The sequence below is a fragment of the Theobroma umbraticum genome, unplaced genomic scaffold (assembly GCF_002168275.2).
Source record: "Theobroma umbraticum cultivar Fairchild unplaced genomic scaffold, ASM216827v3 scaffold_51.0, whole genome shotgun sequence".
In the NCBI taxonomy this organism is placed as follows: Eukaryota; Viridiplantae; Streptophyta; class Magnoliopsida; order Malvales; family Malvaceae; genus Theobroma; species Theobroma umbraticum.
This window is the reverse complement of record NW_018397260.1, coordinates 5,977,609-6,000,199: the sequence shown is the minus strand read 5'-3', so window position 1 is coordinate 6,000,199 and position 22,591 is coordinate 5,977,609. Positions and strand designations below refer to the sequence as shown.

The 22,591-nt window shown below is 37.4% G+C and overlaps 4 protein-coding genes across 4 annotated transcripts; 3 read left to right on the top strand and 1 right to left on the bottom strand.

Moving 5' to 3' along the window:
- The first annotated feature begins 5,646 nt into the window (after window positions 1–5,646).
- Window positions 5,647–7,980, top strand: LOC110416083 (cytochrome P450 81Q32-like). The gene is made up of 2 exons (XM_021427916.2): window positions 5,647–7,022; window positions 7,119–7,980. The coding sequence occupies exons 1-2, from the start codon at window positions 6,144–6,146 to the stop codon at window positions 7,737–7,739; spliced, it is 1,500 nt and encodes a 499-aa protein (XP_021283591.1). The 5' UTR covers window positions 5,647–6,143; the 3' UTR covers window positions 7,740–7,980.
- Window positions 7,981–8,121: 141 nt separating this feature from the next.
- Window positions 8,122–10,869, top strand: LOC110416084 (cytochrome P450 81Q32-like). The gene is made up of 2 exons (XM_021427917.2): window positions 8,122–9,919; window positions 10,031–10,869. Exons 1-2 carry the CDS (start codon window positions 9,041–9,043, stop codon window positions 10,649–10,651), a joined length of 1,500 nt encoding a protein of 499 aa, XP_021283592.1. The 5' UTR covers window positions 8,122–9,040; the 3' UTR covers window positions 10,652–10,869.
- Window positions 10,870–11,004: 135 nt separating this feature from the next.
- Window positions 11,005–13,793, bottom strand: LOC110416085 (uncharacterized). The gene is made up of 3 exons (XM_021427918.2): window positions 13,084–13,793; window positions 12,133–12,480; window positions 11,005–12,029 (listed from the first exon to the last, which is right to left on the bottom strand). Exons 1-3 carry the CDS (start codon window positions 13,510–13,512, stop codon window positions 11,445–11,447), a joined length of 1,362 nt encoding a protein of 453 aa, XP_021283593.1. The 5' UTR covers window positions 13,513–13,793; the 3' UTR covers window positions 11,005–11,444.
- Window positions 13,794–19,993: 6,200 nt separating this feature from the next.
- LOC110416371 (peamaclein-like) lies at window positions 19,994–20,912 on the top strand. The gene is made up of 2 exons (XM_021428357.2): window positions 19,994–20,301; window positions 20,409–20,912. Exons 1-2 carry the CDS (start codon window positions 20,220–20,222, stop codon window positions 20,591–20,593), a joined length of 267 nt encoding a protein of 88 aa, XP_021284032.1. The 5' UTR covers window positions 19,994–20,219; the 3' UTR covers window positions 20,594–20,912.
- The last annotated feature ends 1,679 nt before the right edge of the window (window positions 20,913–22,591 follow it).

Here is a 22,591-nt window from a genome sequence, read left to right as displayed (position 1 = left end):
AGATTTCCTGTGCATACTTGTCATGATGCTGTCTGGAACCTTAGATTTTTTTGCTTGAGTTCATCAAATCTGATGTTAACTTCTTCTTCTGAAAGCTATTTGAATAGGGTCTTCCATACATGTCTATAACAAATGGCCTTTTCTACAAAAGTTAATCTTTTCAGTATCATAGAGACTTAGCTTTTGATACTGGAAAAAGCTTCAATTATACAAAAATTTGTTCAGCTTGCCATTCAGGCATTTCTTGTTCATATAATTCACCAAAATAGAGTCAGGAAGCTTTGAATACACAAATGAAGGGCTCGCCAAATCAGAAATATGACACTGAAACAAAATGAGGAAAACTCTGATGGATGCCAGATATACAAACTCAAACTTCAGCTACGAACCTCTTTCATTCCGCCATTTCTCTGTTATGATAATGGAAAATGCAATGTACATTCTGATGGAGACTGCAGAGAAATGTTTGAGGGACCACAGCTTCAATATCTGAATACAAGGTGCTGTCGACTCAAACCAAAAGCAAAAGGTGGTCCCTTAACATTCCTTAACCTGTATCTTCAAAAAAAAAATATTAACTCCATAACCACTTAACCAGCAAAGCTCTTATATATAACAGCAGTTAGAATATAGATTAAACCAGCAATAGTACAAACGTTGAAGGTCTCAAGATTATGCGGCTACTATATAAACACGCTGCATATGGAAGAAAATTCATGAAAAGCAGGTCTACAGGTTTCACTCTGTCTCTAGTGAGTGAGAGACTATTAATAATTCACTAATGTCTGGAGCTTGCATACATTGATACTATTTCTGATGTGATGATTTCGAGTGAAGTTTCCAAATGCACATCCAGCTGCATTGGGATGCATAAATTTGTTTTCTTTATTGCTTCCCTGTTCAATCCGCGTGGAAAATAACTGCGTTAATTTCTAAGGTTATGATGATTAAGACTAGATTCGCAATCTAACCTCACTGAAGAAAGTGAAACTGGGAAGATTAACGTTTGCTTTTCTGATCTTTCAACTTAAAAGTTCCATTTTTTTCTTTTCACTTAAACTCATTAATCACACAATCATGCGGACTTGATGAAGAATCTTCAAGTAACTCTCTCCTGAATCCATGATATGAAATGAGAGGTCGTTTAGATTCTAGATATTGGCCATTAGGCCTTAGCCTACAAGTTCTTCTGTAACTAAGAGATATAAAAAACATTTTCAGGTGACAAAGGAACAACTTCCATATGGCTAAATGAAGTGAATACTAAAGGCCAGCCTAGCCTACAGGTTTTAGTTTGCTGTAACTGAGGAATGTCAAAGCATTTCCAGATAAAGTAAAGATTTAAGGAACAATTTCCATTAGGCTAAACTGAGAAAGTACTAAATAGCATGAGCATTAGTAAATTAAAACATGCCTGATTCTTCTAATCAAATTGCTGGAAACCACCACCTCTAAAGTCTAAGCAGAGAAGCTTATTTCTGTTCAATGCAAAACAACGAAGATTGTGAATGAAAATTGATACATGACTTCCCAATTTGAATTGGAATGTAGCAATTGACCTTGTCTATAAGGGTCTCCGGATGCAACAACTCCAACTTAAAGTCGCGCATGTGCCGACATAGTTTCCAAAGAAAAGAGAGAAATTTGAACTAGCATTAGTTCTGTAAAGAAGTCTCTACGTACAAATTTTGCGCTACCAATTACCATCCGAGTACTTTGGCCTGTTCATAAGCAAACATTGTCATCTAAGAAAGAAAACTTATACTCCTACATAAATATTTAAGCCTGTTAAAGCGCTTTCAGAATAAGCATTACAATTTAGTACAACTTCACAACTGTGAAGAGAACATTTAACACTTATTAACTGTAGACTTCACATAAAAGTGAACTGCCCCTGCACTCTAACTGAGGAAACACGTCACCAGTAATTCTAATAAACAGAAAGCAAGCTAATGCTGTTCCTTTCCATAATTGCAGAATTGGTTCTAAAAGTCTTCTCTTTTTGTTTCTCTCTTTATACCATGAAATGGGGAGAAATCCCCAAGGATTAAAGTAGGATCAACTCCCCCTAAAGAGGGGACATAATTGCTGGGCCAAAGCCTGCACATCCTATGTTAAGTTATAATTTCTACATACTAAGGCAAATAACAATCGTATAAGACTTCAGTAAGCAATTACTTCTCTAGCTATTCGGTCTTTGAATGTTTAAAAGAGATGATGTTATAATCGGAGTTTACCTTTTTACAGGATGGAAATGACTAATAGTTTCAGGGATTAGGACAATGCATCTTGGCTTGGAAGATATCCCGTACATACCCCCAACTGCACCATCCCCTCTTGTATCCGATGTTTCAATTAATTATAAGAAACTAAGAGGCAATTTGCAAGACAAAGATAATGGTATTCTTGCTGGTCATATTTTAAATGCATTTACAAAAAGAAAAAGAAAAATAAAAGATATCAACTACTTCTTCAACGGTAGTAGGTGTCAAACTTTGTTAAGAAGAATACCCTTGCAGAAATAACAAGCATTTAAATGAAAGAAAAAAAAATTGCAAGACAATCTTAGACCAAAGCATTTTCACTACGGCTAGAAAATTCGTGTTTTGGAGTCATAGTCATGGTGGAATCTTGGAAAGGGGTAAGAAAAAGCAGCATGGAAACTTTTAGGAGGTCTCCCATTAAAACAAACCAGAACAGAGTATAGTCAAGCAAACTCTCCTCACTTAATTGGGTCATTGCAAGTTTGGGATTTTTCCAGTATTGAAAATAATCATATAAACCCAACTGTCCATACCAAAGAAATTGATGTTCTTGCTTGGACCCTTTTCCACTCCACTCTTTATCTTTTTAATATTCGCACACGTAAAGCTTCATTTGACAAATAGGCGCAAAAGTTCGTCTTTTTGTAGTCTTCTCCAAAAAGGAGGGCCCAGGGTGCCTTTCGTATTGGAATTGAATTTATCCCAACTACTGCCACATAACTTGTCGGGCACGCAGTACATTTGTTGAAGTTGAGACGTTCGATGAAGGCACAGCAACATGACTTTTCGGAGTTCTTTCCCGTTGCAATGTTGGTTCACGTTGCACATGTGTGCATGGATCTAAGCGTGCTTAAGCAGTGTATGAAACTGCATGTGTGATAATTTTATTTCATAAAATTAATTTAATTTAAATTTATTATTAAATATTAATTAAATTTTTAATTATTATTTATTTATTTTTAATTATTTTTATAATTAATTTTATTTTTAAGTGAGTTATTTTAATTTTATATTATTTCTTGTAATTTGATTATTATTTATTAATTTAAATTTAGGGTTTAAAAATTAAAGTTTTGAAACATTCAAAAATCTATTTGCATATGTTTTAGTGTTTTGATCATAATTCGCACCATAGAACTCCAAATGATGTAATTTTTAAACATCGGAAAGCTAAAAAATATAGTTATAATTTCATGAGATTATTTTACTAAGTTCTGCTTCGAAGCTAGAAAAAATTGTGTTAGAAAATGGTTAGATGTACTGTATGGAGAATGAAAATTTTTAAAAATCAATAATTGATTTTTTGAACCTCTCAATATACTTTTAAGTCCAATTAAATCATAGGTCAACTTAGAGAACTATAACTTAAATCTAATAGTATAAATAAAATATTTTTAAGAACATTAGGGAGAGACAATTTTTGGGAGATTCAAGAAGCTAGAAGTTGAGATTAAATCTTGGAGATTAAGGCAGCAAATATTTGTTTTGTTTTTTTCCTTGGCTTTTATTGTTCTTGTCACTCCTAATGGTTGAAATTATTATAATGTTATTTATATCATGAGTAGTTAATTTTTTTTTTTTAGAATTTCAATTAAACTGACATGTAATCTAAATTTTTAATTTTTTTCTTACTTATCTTTAATGAAAATTGAATTGTTTATCTCAATTTATTATTAATACTTTTAATTGTTTGGTCACCAATTACATTAATTTAAGAATCTACAAACTTGAAAAAGAAAGTTTAGTGTAAACTAAAATTAGGTTTTCATGATATATTAATTAATTTACGTATAGAATAGTGATATACCCATAAACCATATGTAGTCAAATTAAAATCTGAATTTAATGAGTCTATTTTAATTTCAATTCACATATAGATATAGTGTTTTGATTATAATAGATATTTTTATAAGATGAATTATATGATTTTTATAAATAATTGAAGATTTTAGATTAATAATGTAGGTATCAAACTTTGTCAAGTAGAAATAATATTGATCTTGTCATACCCATGCTGAAATACAAGCATTTTAAATGAAAAAGAAATTGATGAATCAAGAAATTGAGACATGGCGGAAAAATTTTATGGACATACATAGTTCTACCCATTCTCTCGCTGAAAGGAATTAATCATTTCCACCAGAGCACGTTCTAAGAACGGACATGTCCTGCCCCAACTTTCCGCCATTCTTTTCTCACCAATAAAACATTGTCACGTTGTATAATAGGAAGCCTCGTTAAATTCAAAACTATGATTAACTGTCTCTACTTACTCCCATTTTTTCGCCGATGTGTGCTGGCTTTTGATCTTTTGATGCCCATCTCTTCATATTCTCTATTAAAACTTCAATATTTTTGAAAGGCAAATGATTCATTGATAAAGCAAGAAAGAAAATTTTTCTAAACTTAAAGTGTGAATTTTTTATGAACCCAAACTATTCAACTAGATGGACTTGTACTTGACTTAATTCATCTCAAAACAAAACCAGAAAGCTCGATGAACCAACCTAACAACATAAACAAGGCAATGGTGCCCGAGGCAGGGAGAGGAGGTGACAAGGATTGACCGATGCTGACGTGCTCTGATTGATAGGTAGAGATTAATGATAACATCCACAGGAGAGGGAACTGTGAGTTAATTGCTTAGGATAATTTGGGTTAGTGGTTTAGTTTGTGCAATTATGTATTTTTAGGGTTATGCTACCAAGGGGACCGCGCCTAGGTCTCGAAAACGCAACTCTTTTGTACTTTTGATAGGAGTTTAACCATCGATTGCTTCCTTTATTGAATTTATTACAACTTTCAAAAAAAAAAACAATGAAATGGTAACTTTTAAAACCACTACAAATTTATCAGCACAGGGACAGCCATTCGAGAGAATCTAAATCACGTGGCTATGAATAATAGATAAAAGTAAACATAGATGCCAAGCCATATATCTTGTCTCCAATTTCCAAGGCTATCCTCCGTCTACGTAATTTAATTCAAAGATAATGCTTTAGTTTTTTTTCCTATGATTTATTTTGGTTTCCCTCATTAATGTTTATTTAGTTCTTAATTGGATTAAACTGATACATATAAAACAAAAGTTCCTTATAAAATCCGTAACCATAAATTGATTGACAGAAATATAAAGACTTGAGAAAGAAGTCGTAAAGGTGCAAAATTTGTTGGGAGCTGTTCATTATTTTAATAAACAAGATTAAACTTTTAACTGGAGTTTACTGATATACTGTTCTGCTTCTTTTATTACGTGAAGTGACAATGTTTTATTGCTGAAACAAGAGGAGGCACATAGTTGGGGCGGGCGGGAATTGGGGTAGGAGATTTTCCTTCGGTAGAAAATTCGTGTGGGGTGTTGTGGAAAGGCGATCATGGACAGAGGAAAGAAAAAGCAGAAGGGAGACTTGTAGGAGGTCTCCCATTAAAACAAACCAGAAGACGGTGTAGTCAAGTCAAGTCCGGTTATCTCATTGCGTCATTTGCAAGTTTGAAAATTCAAGCATTGAAGATCTAGAAGGAGAATAATTATAGAAATCCGAGTGGAAGATATTGCTTGGACCTTTCTCTACGCCACTCTTAACATTAGTCAAGCTTAAAGTTCGTTTCACATGACAAATTTTTGCAAAGAGTCATCTCGTTAGTCTTCTCCAAAAAGGGGGAGAAATCCTATCATATTGGAAAAACCACAACAAACATGGCCCATTCTGGAGAAGGTGGAGAGGTTTCCGCTAAACCCTCCAAACTACAACAGCATCACTTCTCGGAAGAATCCAAAACCCTCCGACGACAACTTACATAACTTGTCGGACGGGCACTAGTATTGTTATATTTAGGAAACACAAGTACACCTAAACACCCAAGGTTAATTGTTTCACCATGTTTCTACAAATCCTCCTCTTCGTAGCCCTTTATGTAATCACCACCCATTTGCTCCACAAGTTTCAAAACCATCCTCCTATCCCTTTTCCCAGTTTACCCATCATTGGCCACCTCCACCTTCTCAAGAAACCTCTCCACCGTTCCCTAGCGAAAATCTCCAACAAACATGGCCCAATCCTTCTTCTCCATTTTGGCTCTCGCCCTGTTCTCGTCGTCTCATCTCCATCCGCAGCGGAGGAATGCTTGGGCAAAAACGACATCGTCTTCGCCAACCGCCCCCATCTTCTATTCGGGAAGCATTTGGGCAACAACTACACCACTCTTGCCTGGGCCCCCTACGGTGACAACTGGCGGAATCTGAGGCGTATATCGTCTCTTCAACTTCTCTCAACTAACTGCCTCCAGTTGCTCTACACCACGCGCCTTGATGAGGTCCGCTTGCTTCTTCGCAAGCTGTTCGAGAATCGAGATCGGACGGTGGAGGTGAAATCCGCACTCTTCGAGCTGATGCTCAACGTGATGATGCGGATGATAGCGGGGAAAAGATATTACGGTGACAACGTGGCAGAAGTAAAGGAAGCGACTAGATTTCGTGAAATAATGACTGAAACGTTTCTTTTGGCTGGTACATCAAATATGGGAGATTTTTTGCCTCTGTTGAAGTGGGTTGGAAAGAGCGAGAAAAAGATGATAAAGTTACAGCAGAAAAGAGAAACATTTGCTCAGGAGTTGGTAGAAGAATGGAGAAACAGAATGAGCAATAGGAAAAGTTCTTTAGTTGGTGAAAAGAAAAAGACCATGATTGAAGTGTTGTTGTCTTTGCAAGAAGAAGATCCTGAAAACTACAAGGATGAGACCATTAGAAATCTCATGATGGTAAGATGCTAATAGTTCTAATAGTTTTTTTGTTTTAATTTGTTCTTCTTTTCTTTCGTTAGACAGTGTCCTAATATGGGTCCTTGAATGGGACAGGTTTTACTTCTTGCAGGAACAGATACTTCAGCGGGGACATTGGAATGGTCTATGTCTTTTCTTCTGAACCATCCGGAAGTACTGGAGAAGGCACAAACTGAGATGGATACGGTGGTTGGACAAGGTCGGCTGATGGATGAATCAGATTTGGTTAATCTTCCTTATCTTCATTGCATTATAAGGGAGACGATGCGAATCAAACCTGTCGGTCCGTTGTTAATACCACACGAGTCATCAAAAGATTGCATGGTCGGAGGGTATCGTATACCGCGTGGCACCATGTTAATGGTGAACTTGTGGGCCATACATAATGATCCTAACAATTGGGAGGAGCCTACAAAATTTAAGCCCGAGAGATTTGAAGGTTTGGAAGGCACTAAAGATGGGTTCAAGTTAATGCCATTTGGGTCAGGGCGGAGAAGCTGTCCTGGAGAAGGGTTGGCCATGCGGATGGTTGGATTGACGTTGGGGTCACTAATTCAATGCTTTCATTGGGAGAGAATTGGTAAGGAGATGGTGGATATGACGGAAGGGCCTGGCCTCACCATGCCAAAGGCTCAACCTTTGCAGGCTAAGTGTCGGCCACGCCAACCCATAGTTAATTTGCTTTCTCAAATTTAAACCAAATCCTCTATAAAGTTGTGTAATTTCCTCCCATATATTGGGGTTTATGGGATTGAAACTTTCATGAAAGCTGTAGACACTTTTCCTCTACTGATAACAGGTAAGAGCTGCTTGTGCCTGGCTCTTAGTCGTGGATTTTTTTGATATTGGCTTTACAAAGAATTAAGTATGTAATAATATTGCGGATATAGTGTGCTGATGAAGTATATATATAGACAATGGATGTGTAAGTTTATTATCTTTGCCTTGCTCTTGCTATGCTCTAGTTAATGATGCTGGGCAACTAGACTGAAAGCTGGATTTTTTCAGACCAGTCGCAAGTTGTTTGAGTACTTATGCGTCTGTTTTCATTGTTAAACTGAAATCTGGAAAAATATGAACACCTTGGCTCAATGTTTGGTGTTTCTATTCTTTCAAACTGAATACTGAAGTGGGATATCTGAGGCATCTAATTGTTAATGAGTCAAATACTTAGTATAAGTTATTCAAACGAATGAGGCATGAACCAGAGTCCATCTTATTTAATTTGATTTCAAAATAGAGCTGCTTCCACTTTCCTTTGGGAGACCATGGGTCCATTTAAGAAGCGTAAATATTTTTTTTAAAAAAAAATTCAATATAAAAGGCATCAAAATCAAAATTTTATCTGAATCTCTGTTAATGTAAAAAACAGAAATGGAGGAATACTTTGTTCGTAAACACGTGATATCATCATAATCCTCTTGACCAGTTCAGCATATTTGTTTATTGGTTGGGTAACTTTTAGTAGATGTTAACTAAGAAACAAAGTCTTAGTATTTCAACAACTGGAAAGCCACGGTCTGAAGCATGTTGTAGGAATTTTCACAATTTCCAACCTTCCCTGTTAATGTGATAAGAGCAATATTTGTGCTACTGCATATCGGATATGCTTGCAGGCTACTGGAAAAGAATGATAGAAATACCGCTAAACTGTGGTTAAGCTTGAGTCGTAAAAGGTTAAAATAAAAAATGAAGAATGCAACAATCTGACGTGTTTCTGCTTAATTTTCTATTTCACCTTTACAGGTTTGTTTGTTTCTCCCACTCTTGTTCTTATCACCTTCTAGTTACCACTGTACCAAAAAAAATTCATATGTAATTCCCGTTTTCATGTTTGTCGTCTACGAGTCATTGTCTTCATCCACTGTTTCTAGATTCCATTCGATGTTCTTCAGAGGAGGATAAGAGGAGGAAAAAAAAAGTTAGATAATAAAAATAAGGTTTTGCTCTTTTTATGAAACAGAGCATGCTACGGCTTTGAAGCTTGGTAAATTTCCATGGCAAGCTGGTATCTCTACCTACCTCTATTCTTAGCCTTGTATGTTTTCACGAAGCACTTCCTGAACAGAATTCATAACCTTCCTCCAAGTCCTTTTCCCTGTCTACCCATCATTGGCCATCTCTACCTCCTGAAAAAACCCGTCTGTAGGACTCTGTCAAAGATTGCAAATCGGAATGGCCCCATACTCTTCTTCAAATTCGGTTCACGTCCAGTACTCGTTGTCACATCACCATCTGCTGCAGAAGAATGCTTCACCAAGAACGACATCATTTTCGCCAATCGCCCCCGCTTGCTCATTGCGAAACACTTGGCTTACAACTACACCGCCCTCTCTTGGGCTCCGTACGGTGATCACTGGCGAAACCTCAGACGAATAGCATCCATCGAGATTTTGTCAACTAACCGCCTCCAATTGCTATCAGGCATACGCATGGATGAGGTAAAGTCATTGATGAGAAACCTGTCAGGCCATCCAGATGAACCGGTTGAATTAAGGAGAGCATTCTTTGAGTTGACTTTCAATGTGATGATGAGGATGATAGCAGGAAAAAGGTATTATGGCTGCGAGAACGTGGAAGATATGGAGGAAGCAAGAAGGTTTCGAGAGATTCAAGTGGAGGCACTGGAGTTGAGTTCTGCAACTAATATAGGAGACTTCTTACCGTGGCTTAAGTCCAGAAAGCTGGAGAGGAAGTTGATGGAGTGTGGAAAAAAGAGGGATAAATTTATGCAAGATCTGATAGAACAGCATAGAAGAAAAATGAGGAGTGATCCTGATGGAGAGAGGAAGAAGACCATGATTGAGATTTTGTTGTCACTGCAAGAATCAGAATCCGAGTATTACACAGATGAGATCATTAGAGGCCTCATGCTTGTAAGATCTCTGTTCCCTTCTCTGTTCTTTTGCTTATCGGTAAATATTAGTAATACAATATCTTTCTTTACTGATTTATTAACATACTATGACCTCATAATTTTTGGATAGATTCTATTGATGGCGGGGACAGAAACTTCAATCAATACTATGGAGTGGGCGCTTTCACTTTTGCTTAACAACCCGGACGTGTTTAAGAAGGCTCAAATTGAAATCGTCAACACTGTGGGACACGAGCGTCTAATTGATGAGTCCGACCTCGCTCAACTTCCTTATCTCCGCAGCATCATCAGTGAAACCTTGAGAATGTACCCACCAGTTCCACTGCTAGTACCTCATGAATCATCAGAGGAATGCATTGTAGAGGGTTTCCGAGTTCCAAGTGGCACGATGCTATTGGTCAATGCATGGGCCATACAGAACGATCCCAACATTTGGGAGGACCCAACAAGATTCAAGCCTGAGAGGTTTGAAGGACTAGAGGGCGCAAGAGATGGATTCAAGTGGATGCCATTTGGGTCGGGCAGGAGGGGTTGTCCTGGAGAGGGCCTGGGGCTGAGAATAGTTGGATTGACACTGGGGTCATTGATTCAGTGCTTTGAGTGGTCAAGGGTTGGTGATACTATGGTTGATATGAGGGCTGGAACAGGATTCACCATGCCTAAGGCTCAGCCCTTGCAAGCTCAATGCAGGCCACGCACAACCGTGCTTGAACTTCTTTCTCAACTTTGAACTGATTTAGCCTCCAAGATTTGTGTTTTCATGAAAATGTAGGATCGGGAAAGAGGATTCAAAGTTGCTCATTGGATAATTCAAGTACTATAAACAGCCATAAGAGCTCTCAGTTCTCAGGCAACTTGCAATGTTTTGTTGCCTACTATCGTGTGGTATAAATTACTTTTGAAGTACTTACTCGTTGTACTTTACACCTTGTTAGTTAAAATTATGTGATGGAAAGCCAAGCTTTTGCCCTGCCATTGATGACCACATTCCACCACGCTCGCCCTATGGCCCAAAATATCCCACTACGTTAGCACTGTGCACAAAAATAAGAGTTTTAGCAAGCTTTTGGACGACCTCACGCATAGAAACTACTGACTCCCTTATCCCTTTATCAAACTCTTCGCCAAGAACCAGATTTCTATCCAGCTAAAATTCAGTGACCGCGGTATTCACCCATAAGGCGTTTGCCTTTCTGCATAGTTAAATAAGCTATTGTGGCTAAATTCCTTCTTTAGAATAGAGATTCCAGGAAAAAGCAAGTCCTGATTCCACAATGGCATTCCTTTGGGGGATAAAAACTACATTGGTATTAACCTGCGAAAATATTACAATCATTGTGCTCTATTTACAAATTCAAGGGACATTGATCCAATACAAAATTCTCATAGACAACTAGAATCCCGTCTTTACCTTCTAATTAGTTAGTCAAGTAAAACTATTACATGTAGTCAAGTTGTGTGATACTTAGCCAAAACCCCTCTTCTTTAATATCCCTCTTCAGATTGCATTGTTACCACCTGGGTCATGAGCTTTTATCTAGTGTACTAACTTTGGCTCGATATGGTGTAGGAGCCACAGTAGTTTTTACCCTTGGACCCTGAGAGAACTCACAGGATTCACTAATTGAAGCCAATCTTATTTCAGCTGGGGGAATGAAACAGTCCATTGACAAGCCCGGGACATTGAATGCCACTTCTTCAATTGCCCATGCTTCTTCCATCCTGGTCCTAGTGTGGCTCATTGCAGTATCACCAAAGCGGAAAAGGGTCACTACAGAGCGACCTGAGTGAGCAATCATTATTCCCTCAACAGGCCTGTAATCCTCAAGGAATGAATTGATTGTAGTCTCCCAGTAGACAGCATCACCACCATTGTTCTGAATCCTAGTCAAATGTGAGTCTTCCAAGTGCACAAGGAGTCCTGTTTTCTGGCTGAAGTAGCCAAATAAAACATGTCTTATGATCTCAGCAGGTCCTTCACTCCTGGCCTTCAATGTTGCAGGATCTGCACACAGCTTGAGGATAAAGCAGTCCTCCCCATTTATCTTCTTTTCCCCAATGCATCTTGCATTCGTAAACATGCTTGCTGTTGTTCTTGGATCAAGACCCTGCAACAAGAATACAGTTTCAAATCGTTGGGTAAATGATTATGCATAATGAGGAATAATCTGAGATGAAAAACAGTGAATATGCGAGAAAAGGCAACTTTACCTGAAGTGCACGGCGCAGTGGTCTAACAGGCCCTTTAGCTGCATGTGCACCAAGCCAAGGAGTGTGCCTCCACACAAGCTTCCCATTGCACCCTGCATGAACCTTGCTACCTCCAAGTGCAAGCTCCACATACCACATGTCCGGATTCATTTGCCACAAGACAAACCCACCTGACTCTGCAGCTTTAGAAGAATTCCGGTTCCTTGTAACCTTGTTAGCCGTCTCGAACTCAGAAGCTATCATTCTTACCCTTCCCATAGCATAAGCATTATGGATGGAGTTTTGAAGCTTTTGCCCACCTGACGCAGCAGTATACTGCTGTAATATGTATTGAGCAGATGAAGATTCCTGCAAAATTATAAACTGAAACATGTTAAAGAGAGCTCCTTCTAGGAAATGCCGAGCCCTTAAACAAAAATATACTGAACAAATTCCTCCGTTTAGCTTTATTTCTCCCTATAGAGATCACCTGAAAGATACCAAAAAACCCGATCCAGATTGAAAACTAAGTAGAATACAGAAAAGCTTAAAACTTTAATAAACAACCCGACTATAATCCCATTAAAAATCACACCTCTTTTCTCCCCCTTCATCTATAATCTACTGAAAGTAAATAGCAAATCAAACACATCGCCAGAATCGGCCCTTATCTTCTGGGTGGATAAAGCCATCTCATTCAACTATCAAGATGCACATTTTTAACTGTACCTTGAATTCATTTATTGTTCTCTTTCCCATCCTTGGCATGAAAGGAAAAGTCAAACCCCACAATAGAATCTTAGCAAAAGATTTTTGATAACCCCAATTCCAGTACTTTCAGTAAAAATTTATTTAACAAAAGAAAATTCCACCTGATAAAAAAAAAATACTAGAGCTTTTAAAGCAACCAATTAATTGCAGCATTAGAAAAAAGAAAAAGAAAGAAAGAAAGACAGAAAAAAAGGGACTAACGATTGGGGTATCTTTAATGCTGAGGTGAGGAAAAGGGTCCAAAGCGCTAACGTGCACCGGCGCCAGCGGCGCACCCAAGACTCCAAGCAACAACCTCAGATCGGACCGCTTACACGTTGAAGTCGAAACGGAAGGTGCGCGTGCCAGCTGACCCTTCATCCACTGGGCCCACCTACCTTCCATCCTCGAATCTCCACCGTCCGTTCCATCCGGATCGGGCCCTTCTTTCAACGGCGACAAAGCCTCCGCAGGCCTCAAGCTCCCAGACCTAAAAATCAACGGCTCCGGCTGCGACACATGGCGGTTGTTGCTCCTTCTACGGCGCAACAAGCTCGACATTGGTGACGCACTCCTCGCCGGACTCTTGGCTCGCGATCGACTTGGAGACAACCCCCTCACCACCGAAAAAAAGCCCTGCTTTCTCTCCATTTCTTCGACTCTGCCACTGAACTGAAACGACAGAGCTTATCTTTAAGCTTCCTTCCTTTCCCTTGTGGTCTTAAAGCGCGCAAGAGACACTAAAGTGTAAAAGAGAAGACGAAAGCAACAGGGAGAACAATGCTCACTGAAAAAAGCAGCTTAAGATACTGAGAAAAAAAAAATAAAACAAAAGACACAGAGAATGGCGTTAATAAGAAGGAAATTGATAGTGTTTTTTTTTTTTAATAAAAGCCAAGTAATTAATTAATAAATTAATTTCTCAGGTTCTTCCCGCGGGACAAGCAAACTGTATCGCAGTAGGTGGTTACATTCTGCTGTCGTGACCATTTTTCAAAAATAAATAAAATAAAAATATTTTTTTTTATTTTTTATTTTTTGTCGTCTGTATTTGGGACTGACAAAATGTTATCTCGTGACGGAAAATGAAACGGCCAATCTGTTTTCGTGAAGGGATTTGCTTGGGGGTTAGCGCCGGCGTCAGCAACGGTCAAGTGTGGTCAAACAATGATTAAAATAACAGGGGTAGTGGGATAATAATAATCAATCGTGAGCGTGCTAAGCGTGCGGGAATGAGAGTGATAATGTTGGAAGAAGTTGTAATTACTACACTTTCTTCTTTTCTTTTTTCTTATTATGTCTTGATTAAAAAAAACAAAGCCCTCATATTAAACTAACATGGGACCTTTTTTTTTCCTTAGTTTTGTACTAAAATTAATATAAGTGCATCAAAATAATCGGATTATATTCCTATTAAGAAAAGCAAAACAAAAACAAAATCTCGAAAACTTTTTATGGATCAAGGAAGTTATGCATAACTATAAGGCAGCGAATAACAACTAATTATTCTCTATTTAACACCTAAATTCCAATCCAAGATAAAAAATAAATAAATACCGATCAACCACTTGTCCCTATTTATTTTTGCTTTGTTCAATCTGTGATCTACGCCAATTGCCATTCAAATGACTGAGGGAAAAGGCATGTGGAGATAAGAGAGCTTATGATAAAATAAACATTTGAACTAACAGATATGGTCCCTGGAATTTGTATTAATTGCTGATTTTAAAAGTGAAAAATGTTCAAATGGAAATGGGGGGGCACCTCTACTCAGCCAGCATAGATTTGACAGGGCAGATACTTGGCATGACTTCCGCTATCCCAAATATTTAATTTATTTATTCTTTGGAATAGACGACAGGACGAAAATGTTACACCCAATTACAATATCTCTTTTTAGTGAGATGCAGCCATTGCATTGCCTTTTTCCGCACCAATTCTTCTCACATCACATCGCCAATCACGGGAGCCTAACTTTTCACTTTTGTTTAGTACTAGTTTTTGTATGCTCTTCTTCTCTTTGTCCAAAAATGGAAATGAGAATGATATTTCCCTGGCTTTTTGTATTTCTCACCCATGACAATTAAAATATATATATATATATATATTCTAGCATTTTTATAGTTGCAACTTGGTGGGTTTAATGAACAATTTATACCAATGATGGGGATGACCCATACCATTAATTAAAGATTATGCAGCTGTTTAAATTTAGACTCATAGCCAATGACTCCCACTGAAACTTGTTGGTTATGATTGCCTGAAGCAGCACTTACTGAGCATTATTTGATAGAGAAAATCAATTGCAATCATGCTGCATTAAATTCTCAGTTTTTAAGCAGCAGGTCTCAAAAACCCTGCATTAAATTCAAGAGCTCTGAAATAACTAAAGAAAGATGATTCAGCTGTTGGAGGATAAGATAGGAACATGAACAAAAGAAAATTAATGGAGCAAGTACCTGGCAAAGAGGGATATATAGAAGAAGAAGAATCATAAACTAAATCAATCCATGCAAGTAACATGTTATATTGTTATTATATTTTGCATAAATTAAGTAAGTTATTTTGATTTGATTGGAATTCTATTTTTTTAATTAAACAAAAGAAACCTTAATTTGATCTATAAACTGGAAAATAAAAATCTCGGACAAGATCTTTTGGACAAAAGAAAAATATTCTTAGATAGATCAACAAACCATCTTTAGCTTAGTCTGTCTTTTTATATCTCCCTTCTCTTTATTCTCTCAAGAGCGTGAGTTTCGCTGGATTAGTTGAGTGCTAGACCCAACGACCTTAACTAAGATGGCGGTCCAACAGCCAAAGTAAAAAAGACAGGCTTAACTTAAGAGCAAGGTTAAGGCATACTTTGGGAATCTGCTAACGCAAAATGTTCCAACTCATAAGAAAACATCTCGAGATCTCATCTGCACGTTTATCTAACTCATCTAAATCAAAGAGTTCCCCGATTCTCTGCCAAACAAGTTGAACTTTCTTTCCTGAATAATATCTCAGTTTGCCAATCATGGGTCTGTTTTGGTCTGCACCATCATTATCTCAGCTCTGAAACAAGGCAAGCCAGTAGGCTACGAAGCTTCAAGACAAACAATGCTTTGGGCAGCCACCTTTTGTCATTGGGGTGTGGGGACTGTCTTAACCTTTAGTTATCACACCTTGCCCCTGTCCAAAATTTTGTTTCTCAATATATTCTTTCTAATTTCTATTTTTTTTCTTTTTAGAATAAATTATCTCGTTGCAATCATATGTCTACTCTTAACTCCATGTTGAGAGTATGATTAAGACTGAGCAGTAATTTTATTTATTCATTGAAGTTGCTTCTAAGGTTAGACAGTGAAAGGTAAATTGAAACTCTTCTTACACAATCAAGTGCCAAGGCACAACTTATCTTACAATCTTGTATTTCGTCTTATGATTATAAATCTTTAATCTATCCATTTTAATTATCAGCATCGCGAACAATTAAAATATTTTTTCCTAGAGTATCAAATTTTTTAGAGCATTACTTTACTCTCATTTTGAATGTATGTAATTTTATCATTATATATTTTTTAATTTAATTAAAAAGTATCACAAATTATTATTTTTTTCATTTTTTAACTGAATATCTTTTTGTTTTTCAACCAAATTAAAATGCATCTTAATTAAATTGTTAAATCTTAACATGCAAATGGGGTTTATGTCTGATCAATACGAGAAAAGAGATGATTAAGTTAGGTAGATGGTGGGGTCATTATAATTGTAGGATATGGTTTAGTGATTAGGCTTAAATTGTTAGTCTTTTTTTTTTGACATCTTTTCTTGTCGGCATATTTGAGATTAATGTCACCAAACTACGACTATTAATCTAGTGGCAGCAACGAGGTGAGTACAGAACTAGAGACCTTGGTGTAAATGATGCCAATTAAAAGTCGGAATAAGTTAAGATTAGAATCTGACTTTGGATAACTTTGAAGACTAAGCAGCAACGTGCATTCAATTCCTGATTTAAACCGATCTCCCTCAACCCACTTTATTCAAACCCGACATTTCACGTCAAAACGGTGACTGGAAAAGAGTTTGAACCAGAGGATCTCATTCCAAGGCTCAATTGCTGGCCCTAATATATTGATTGGGTTAATGGGTTTTTTATTATTTTTTTTCTCTAGAGCTGCTTGAATCTAAACATTGACTTGCTAGCCCAAATTTGTATCTTACCCGGTTTGGGCTCTTGCTATTTTTCCTATGTTTTACCCTTTTTTTTCTTTTATCCACTAACTTATCCCTTATATATCTTGAAAAAAAAATAATTTTATAAGGTAATTTAAGTACCCAAATTGAATCCACTTGAAGAAGATTTGAGATTGAGATGTATAATTTTTATAAGGTTAAATTATGTTAATATTTTTTGTATTTAATAAAACATGTGATTTAGTTTTTTGTAATAATTTACTTAAAGTGAATTATTACACTTTTTAATTTGTTAATTTTAATCTAAATCTAGTTAAATTTTTATTATTAAGTATGTTAACATAAGTGGTACTTTGATTTATTGGCGTGATATTGATTATATACTGATATGACGTTAATTATGTTGACTTGATATTAATTGGATCCACAACTAATTTATGTTATCCTTCCTAAGAAAATGTGCTTTGTATGATCTTACGTCTGTAATTTAATTTTCTAGTACTTTCAGTTAGGGTTTTTTTGGTAGAGATTAATGCTCTTTTTATTTATTTGTCTTTCAAAATTGGAAGTTTGAGATGGTATTAGAACTTTTTTTTTTTTTTATCTTTTGAGCTAGGATTAGCTTAAATCCTGACAACTCCCATAATGCTAGAAACTTTCCTGGGTAATAGGCTCATAATGGGACCCGTTCAGATTACTCTTACTCCTCAGTCCGAAAGCATAAAAATTTTCATGGACAACCGTCGGTTTCAATTTCCCTGCGGAGGTGGATCATTCACTTGACATGAAGCTGAAAGGAAGGGCACGTTCTTTGGCTTGACAGCTATCAATTCCCTTGTTGGGAGTGTCTAGGTAGGGGGCTTCCTTTTACGTATTAAACCGTCCAAACCCCACACAATTGTTGCTCTTTGGATGTATGTTGCTTTAATTCTGATTCCAATACAACGATGTTACGTAAACTTATGCCATTAGGAAGATTAATTATCACTTCTGATTCAGATTTCAGACATCTCTGTGATGTTTTTAAAGTTCTGCTTCTCTAATTCAGCTTTCATGCAGCTGATTTTAATCCTGTTCAACTGTATTACAACTCATAAAAGAAACCATTAGGCATCATGCAAATGCAGAGCATCGTCATTTATATTTCCTTCCTTGGTTCTTCTAGAGAGAGAAGAATCACTTGGTCACAATTTACGCTACGAGACTAGTATTATTTCGTCTTGGAATGGCTATTAGATAGATTCAATATGGCATTGTTTTTATTACGTAAACGAGCAGATTGCTAGACCACCATGCCTCTGAAAAGTTGAGCCATATATACTTCTATTATAGGCTCAAGTCTTATTTATAAAGAAATTGCCAGTCTTTTTTCAATATCGTTTTGTTAACAATAATGTTCAATCCAGGTTCATTTACCTGACTTGAACCAACTTTTTATGTTTGTTTCTTGTCATTGTCATGTGAATCTCTTAATTTGCTACTTTTAAGTAAAGCTTATAAATTAATTGTGTCCATTGGAAGAAGATTATGCGTCGGAAATTTCCATTTGTTCCTGTTAAGTTACTCCGGTTTGCATGCAGAAGCAGTGAGCGTAGGTTTAGGGAATGGGTAACGTCAAGTTAACGCAGAATGTGTCCTTTTGTTCACATAATCACTGTGAATGTGATGACGCACAAATCTATGTGGGACTCCACAAAACCTCTTAGAAATTAATGTGGCTGCCAGCATTTGCCAATTGTCACTGGGAAGTGCTCAAAAGATAGATCTTTCTGATTTTTTGAAGTGATAGCGATCCATAATTTGAAAAACGAAACATATCCAATGGGCAGTGAGATCCAACTAGTGTAATTCCTTGGAAGGAATTATGTGGGTGGACAGTGAACACTTTCCTTAGGTACGTACTTGCTTGGCTACCATGCATTCATGCCTTTAAGATTACTCTTGCATGTTCAGTCCCATTCTTTTCTTTTGAAACAACTTACTATTTTCCTTTTTTGGCCGGATAGGGGGGTCGGAAGAAGACTCTGGAAAGTTAGAGAGAGAGAGAGAGAGAGAGAGAGAAGAGAGAAAGAAGAGAGAGAGAGAGAGAGAAGAGAGAGAGAGAGAGAGGAAAGAAGGAAAGCAGACAACTATAATGCTGCTATCACTTCCGGGAATGCGGTGCCATGAAAGGAGATCCCTGTACTTTGCACCTAAAGCGTGCCATGTCGCGTGGTCTGTTGTGATTCAGAGGGAAACATACGCCAAAGGACTAAATAGGTCATGAGTGTGATGCCAAACTTTTTATATGCATCTTCAACAAAAAGATTTGGCAACTTGGGAGCAGGAATGAGATTGAGATTGGGTATAAGTATACGTATGCCATGTCTATTGACTCGTTCATGATTCAATAATGTCACGGAACCTTGATTCAATCAGAAGCATTGAACGCATTGTATGCTTATGGCTGAGAAATAGGCATTCGGCAACTTGGAATCAAAGAGAGATTAAATCAGCCTGCCTTAGCTGAGTTGCGGCTGGAATAACGTGTTCGAGGTAGGTACAATTACGAGGTGACCAGCCTGCTCTAGCAGATAAGCGCCAGGTTACAGCCACACATATCTGTAAAAAATCCCTAAAAAGTTTAATTAAGGTCCGCTTACTTTGGTTTGTATCGAGATTGCTTTCCATAGCTGGTACTGGATGACAAAACTTAGGATGATAAAAGAAGGAAAGAACGGGAAGGCCAAATAATCAACCCAGTAACTTTTCGTGTTATTAAATGTTGTCGAGGAAGGCCAAATAAAAGAATGGCACGACGCCAAAATTAAAAAGAGTTTGTTTGATTGGTACTTGATGTTCCTTACAGTCCAGTCCTGTTACTGGAGGGGCAGTGCAGCTAAAGCCATAAACCAACTCGGAGATGCCACCCCACCAAACCCAAATATCCCCACGACAGTCTGTAATTTGCTGTTGATGTTACTTAATTTATCGTTTAAAAGAACTTCCTTACTTTTTACCTACTCCTCCTTCTCCCTATAAGTAAGGCCCCCCCGGCTCATTCCATTGCCAACTCTCCTAGGAAAACATTCTCATATTTTACTTATGTTCAGCATAGAAATAAAAGAAGAGTTAAAACCTGCTACTTTCTTTGATTTTTAGGGCTTATAAGAAAAACTTTGTTGGTAAAGATCATGAAGCTCATCTTGGTGACTTTCCTGCTTGTTTCCCTTGTTCTCAGTTCCTCTTTCTTTGAGGTGTCAATGGCCGGTTCAGGTAAGAAATATGGATAAACTAATAGTGAACAAATGGAAAAACTCGGTATCTTTGGTCGGTTTTATTTGAGTATGCTAATGATGGGTTTGTGGTTTCGTCTGTGGAAGGTTTCTGCGACTCAAAGTGTAAGGTGAGATGCTCAAAGGCAGGGGTAAAAGACAGGTGCTTGAAGTACTGCGGGATTTGCTGCAAGAAATGCAATTGTGTTCCATCTGGGACATATGGGAACAAGCAGGAGTGCCCCTGCTACAGGGACATGAAGAACTCTAAGGGTAAGCCAAAGTGCCCTTAGATTGTTTCCTAGCTACTTGCATTCCTGTTCCTTTTCCCCATAACAATGTAGTAAAAACTGTGCAAGCCTACGTTTGCTTGTGGGACTAAAGGTTTGAAAGTCATGGAAGAGGAACCATTAAAGGCTTCTATTAAGCTATAAATAAGGTTTATCTAAGTCAAATTTACCTGTTAAATATATATTTTTAAGTCTTAGATATTGGACTATCAAAGGAATAAAAACTGGTGTCCTTCTGCTGGGTTATGAATCCCTTACATATTTGATTAATTTTTCATGTACTTAGTAATTTTCTAATTTGATCTTTATATCATTTACATAATTACTATTATTTCAAATTTCATTATTCTGTGTAGTCTCTGACAACTCAATGACTCACTAATGGTTAATTTGTGCTAAAAATGTGATTAACTTGATGATCTATTTTTACTAGTATTAGACTTTTGTTTAGGAATTTATCCAGAACTCTGCTTGTTCTTGAGATTATCCGTGTTGAGATGCTGTCAAGTGCTCCTTGAGTAACTGCTCTTTTTGTAATTGTTCAGAACAGGCTCTTCTTATGATAGCTTCCATGCCAACAGGAGTCTCTAAATATCAACATTGAAAACTCCTTACGGTATTCCAGCTCATCATTAATAAAAACTCATCTTTCAAAAAAAACTTAATGATCTACCGCTTAAAACAGTAAATTGTAAGGTGTTGATTATGGCTGTGATTTTAAAAGCGAAGGCCAGCTAGCTTTGGCAGGCTTGAATTGTACTTAACGATGATGTACAAGCTCAAGATCTTCAATTAAGTTTGTGGCGCTGAGAGATGCGTGATTCGACGCCTTGTTCAACATAAGTTTTTGGTTCGAGGTAGACTGGTTTAGTAATTCTCTAAGCAGCCTATTCACGGGCAATGTAGGATGTAATAGCCACTTTGTTTTGTCCCTGGACCCTGGCGGTCACCCTTTGGCCCTGTTCTTTATGATTGCCGCTCGATTCATGCCACCAAGCATGATTATTTCGTCACCATTTGCCAGGAAGAGGCTTTAAGCTTTGAAGGTTTGAAGCACCAATGCACCATCTCAACGAATTTAATTTAATGAGGGAAGGGGAGAATACAATTTGGGTTTGACCTTGGAATTTCTGCCATTATGTTTTATGAGTTGTCCGGTCATATGGTCATCGATCAGATTCTTGCAATTAATACTTAAGATCAACTGTACATAATCCAACCAATAAGGTGGTAGCAGTAATTTTTTTAATGGACCTAGGAAGACAATAGTATTTCTCCCTGCCTTCCCTTCCAAGTTCCATCGTCTATTCAGGAGTCAGCGTGGATCAGAAACGAGAAAAAGATTGTCTTCTTTGCCTGTGAGATGTCATAACTTCTGTAACTTACAAGGACAGATATGTTCGATCGTGAACGGTACAAGTACTGGAAAAGGAGAAAAGTTCGCAGAAAAAGACACCATTATGCTGCTACCATAATGTTTGCCACCAATGGCCGTACCCCTTGCTCACTTGTATGCGAACTTCCAGTAATAACCCTTAGCAAGATGACAGGGTGGGCATGTTTTTGAAGTTCCAGAGCGCATTAGAGGTTTCTGCCTTCTGGGATTTGACCCTCCAACAGTATACTGCAAAGTAGAAAGTGTAAATATCATCTACTACTATCTCCATACGTGGAAATCTGGTGGGAATCAGTTCACGGGGCTAGATTCTGTCTCCATTAGAGGAAATCCTTCTCCTTCTGCTACCAAGATCATCCTAAGAGGCAGGCAGCCGGAACTTATGGGTTACTTTTGAGTGTAAAATCATCGTCGCCAAGCACCAAAGCAGCTGGTGAGGAAGGTCAGAAAATGGAAATTACTCGTCTCTTACCAAGAATACACCAATAAATTGAAAGAAGACCGTAATTTTCACTCCCAAAACTCGATTGTCTTCCTTACTCTTGTTATCTATAACCTTTTCCATCATTCGGTTCACATTATTGGAGAATTAAGCTTTAGAGGAC

Excerpts from the sequence above, each read along its gene's own strand:
- LOC110416085 (XM_021427918.2), bottom strand. The coding sequence starts at position 13,512 with ATGGAGAGAAAGCAGGGCTTTTTTTCGGTGGTGAGGGGGTTGTCTCCA. Across the intron at positions 12,481-13,083 it reads GCATTAAAGATACCCCAATC|GAATCTTCATCTGCTCAATA; the intron begins GTTAGTCCCTTT and ends ATAATTTTGCAG. Across the intron at positions 12,030-12,132 it reads CACTGCGCCGTGCACTTCAG|GGTCTTGATCCAAGAACAAC; the intron begins GTAAAGTTGCCT and ends TTCTTGTTGCAG.
- LOC110416084 (XM_021427917.2), top strand. The coding sequence starts at position 9,041 with ATGGCAAGCTGGTATCTCTACCTACCTCTATTCTTAGCCTTGTATGTT. Across the intron at positions 9,920-10,030 it reads TCATTAGAGGCCTCATGCTT|ATTCTATTGATGGCGGGGAC; the intron begins GTAAGATCTCTG and ends ATTTTTGGATAG.
- LOC110416083 (XM_021427916.2), top strand. The coding sequence starts at position 6,144 with ATGTTTCTACAAATCCTCCTCTTCGTAGCCCTTTATGTAATCACCACC. Across the intron at positions 7,023-7,118 it reads CCATTAGAAATCTCATGATG|GTTTTACTTCTTGCAGGAAC; the intron begins GTAAGATGCTAA and ends TGAATGGGACAG.
- LOC110416371 (XM_021428357.2), top strand. The coding sequence starts at position 20,220 with ATGAAGCTCATCTTGGTGACTTTCCTGCTTGTTTCCCTTGTTCTCAGT. Across the intron at positions 20,302-20,408 it reads GGTGTCAATGGCCGGTTCAG|GTTTCTGCGACTCAAAGTGT; the intron begins GTAAGAAATATG and ends CGTCTGTGGAAG.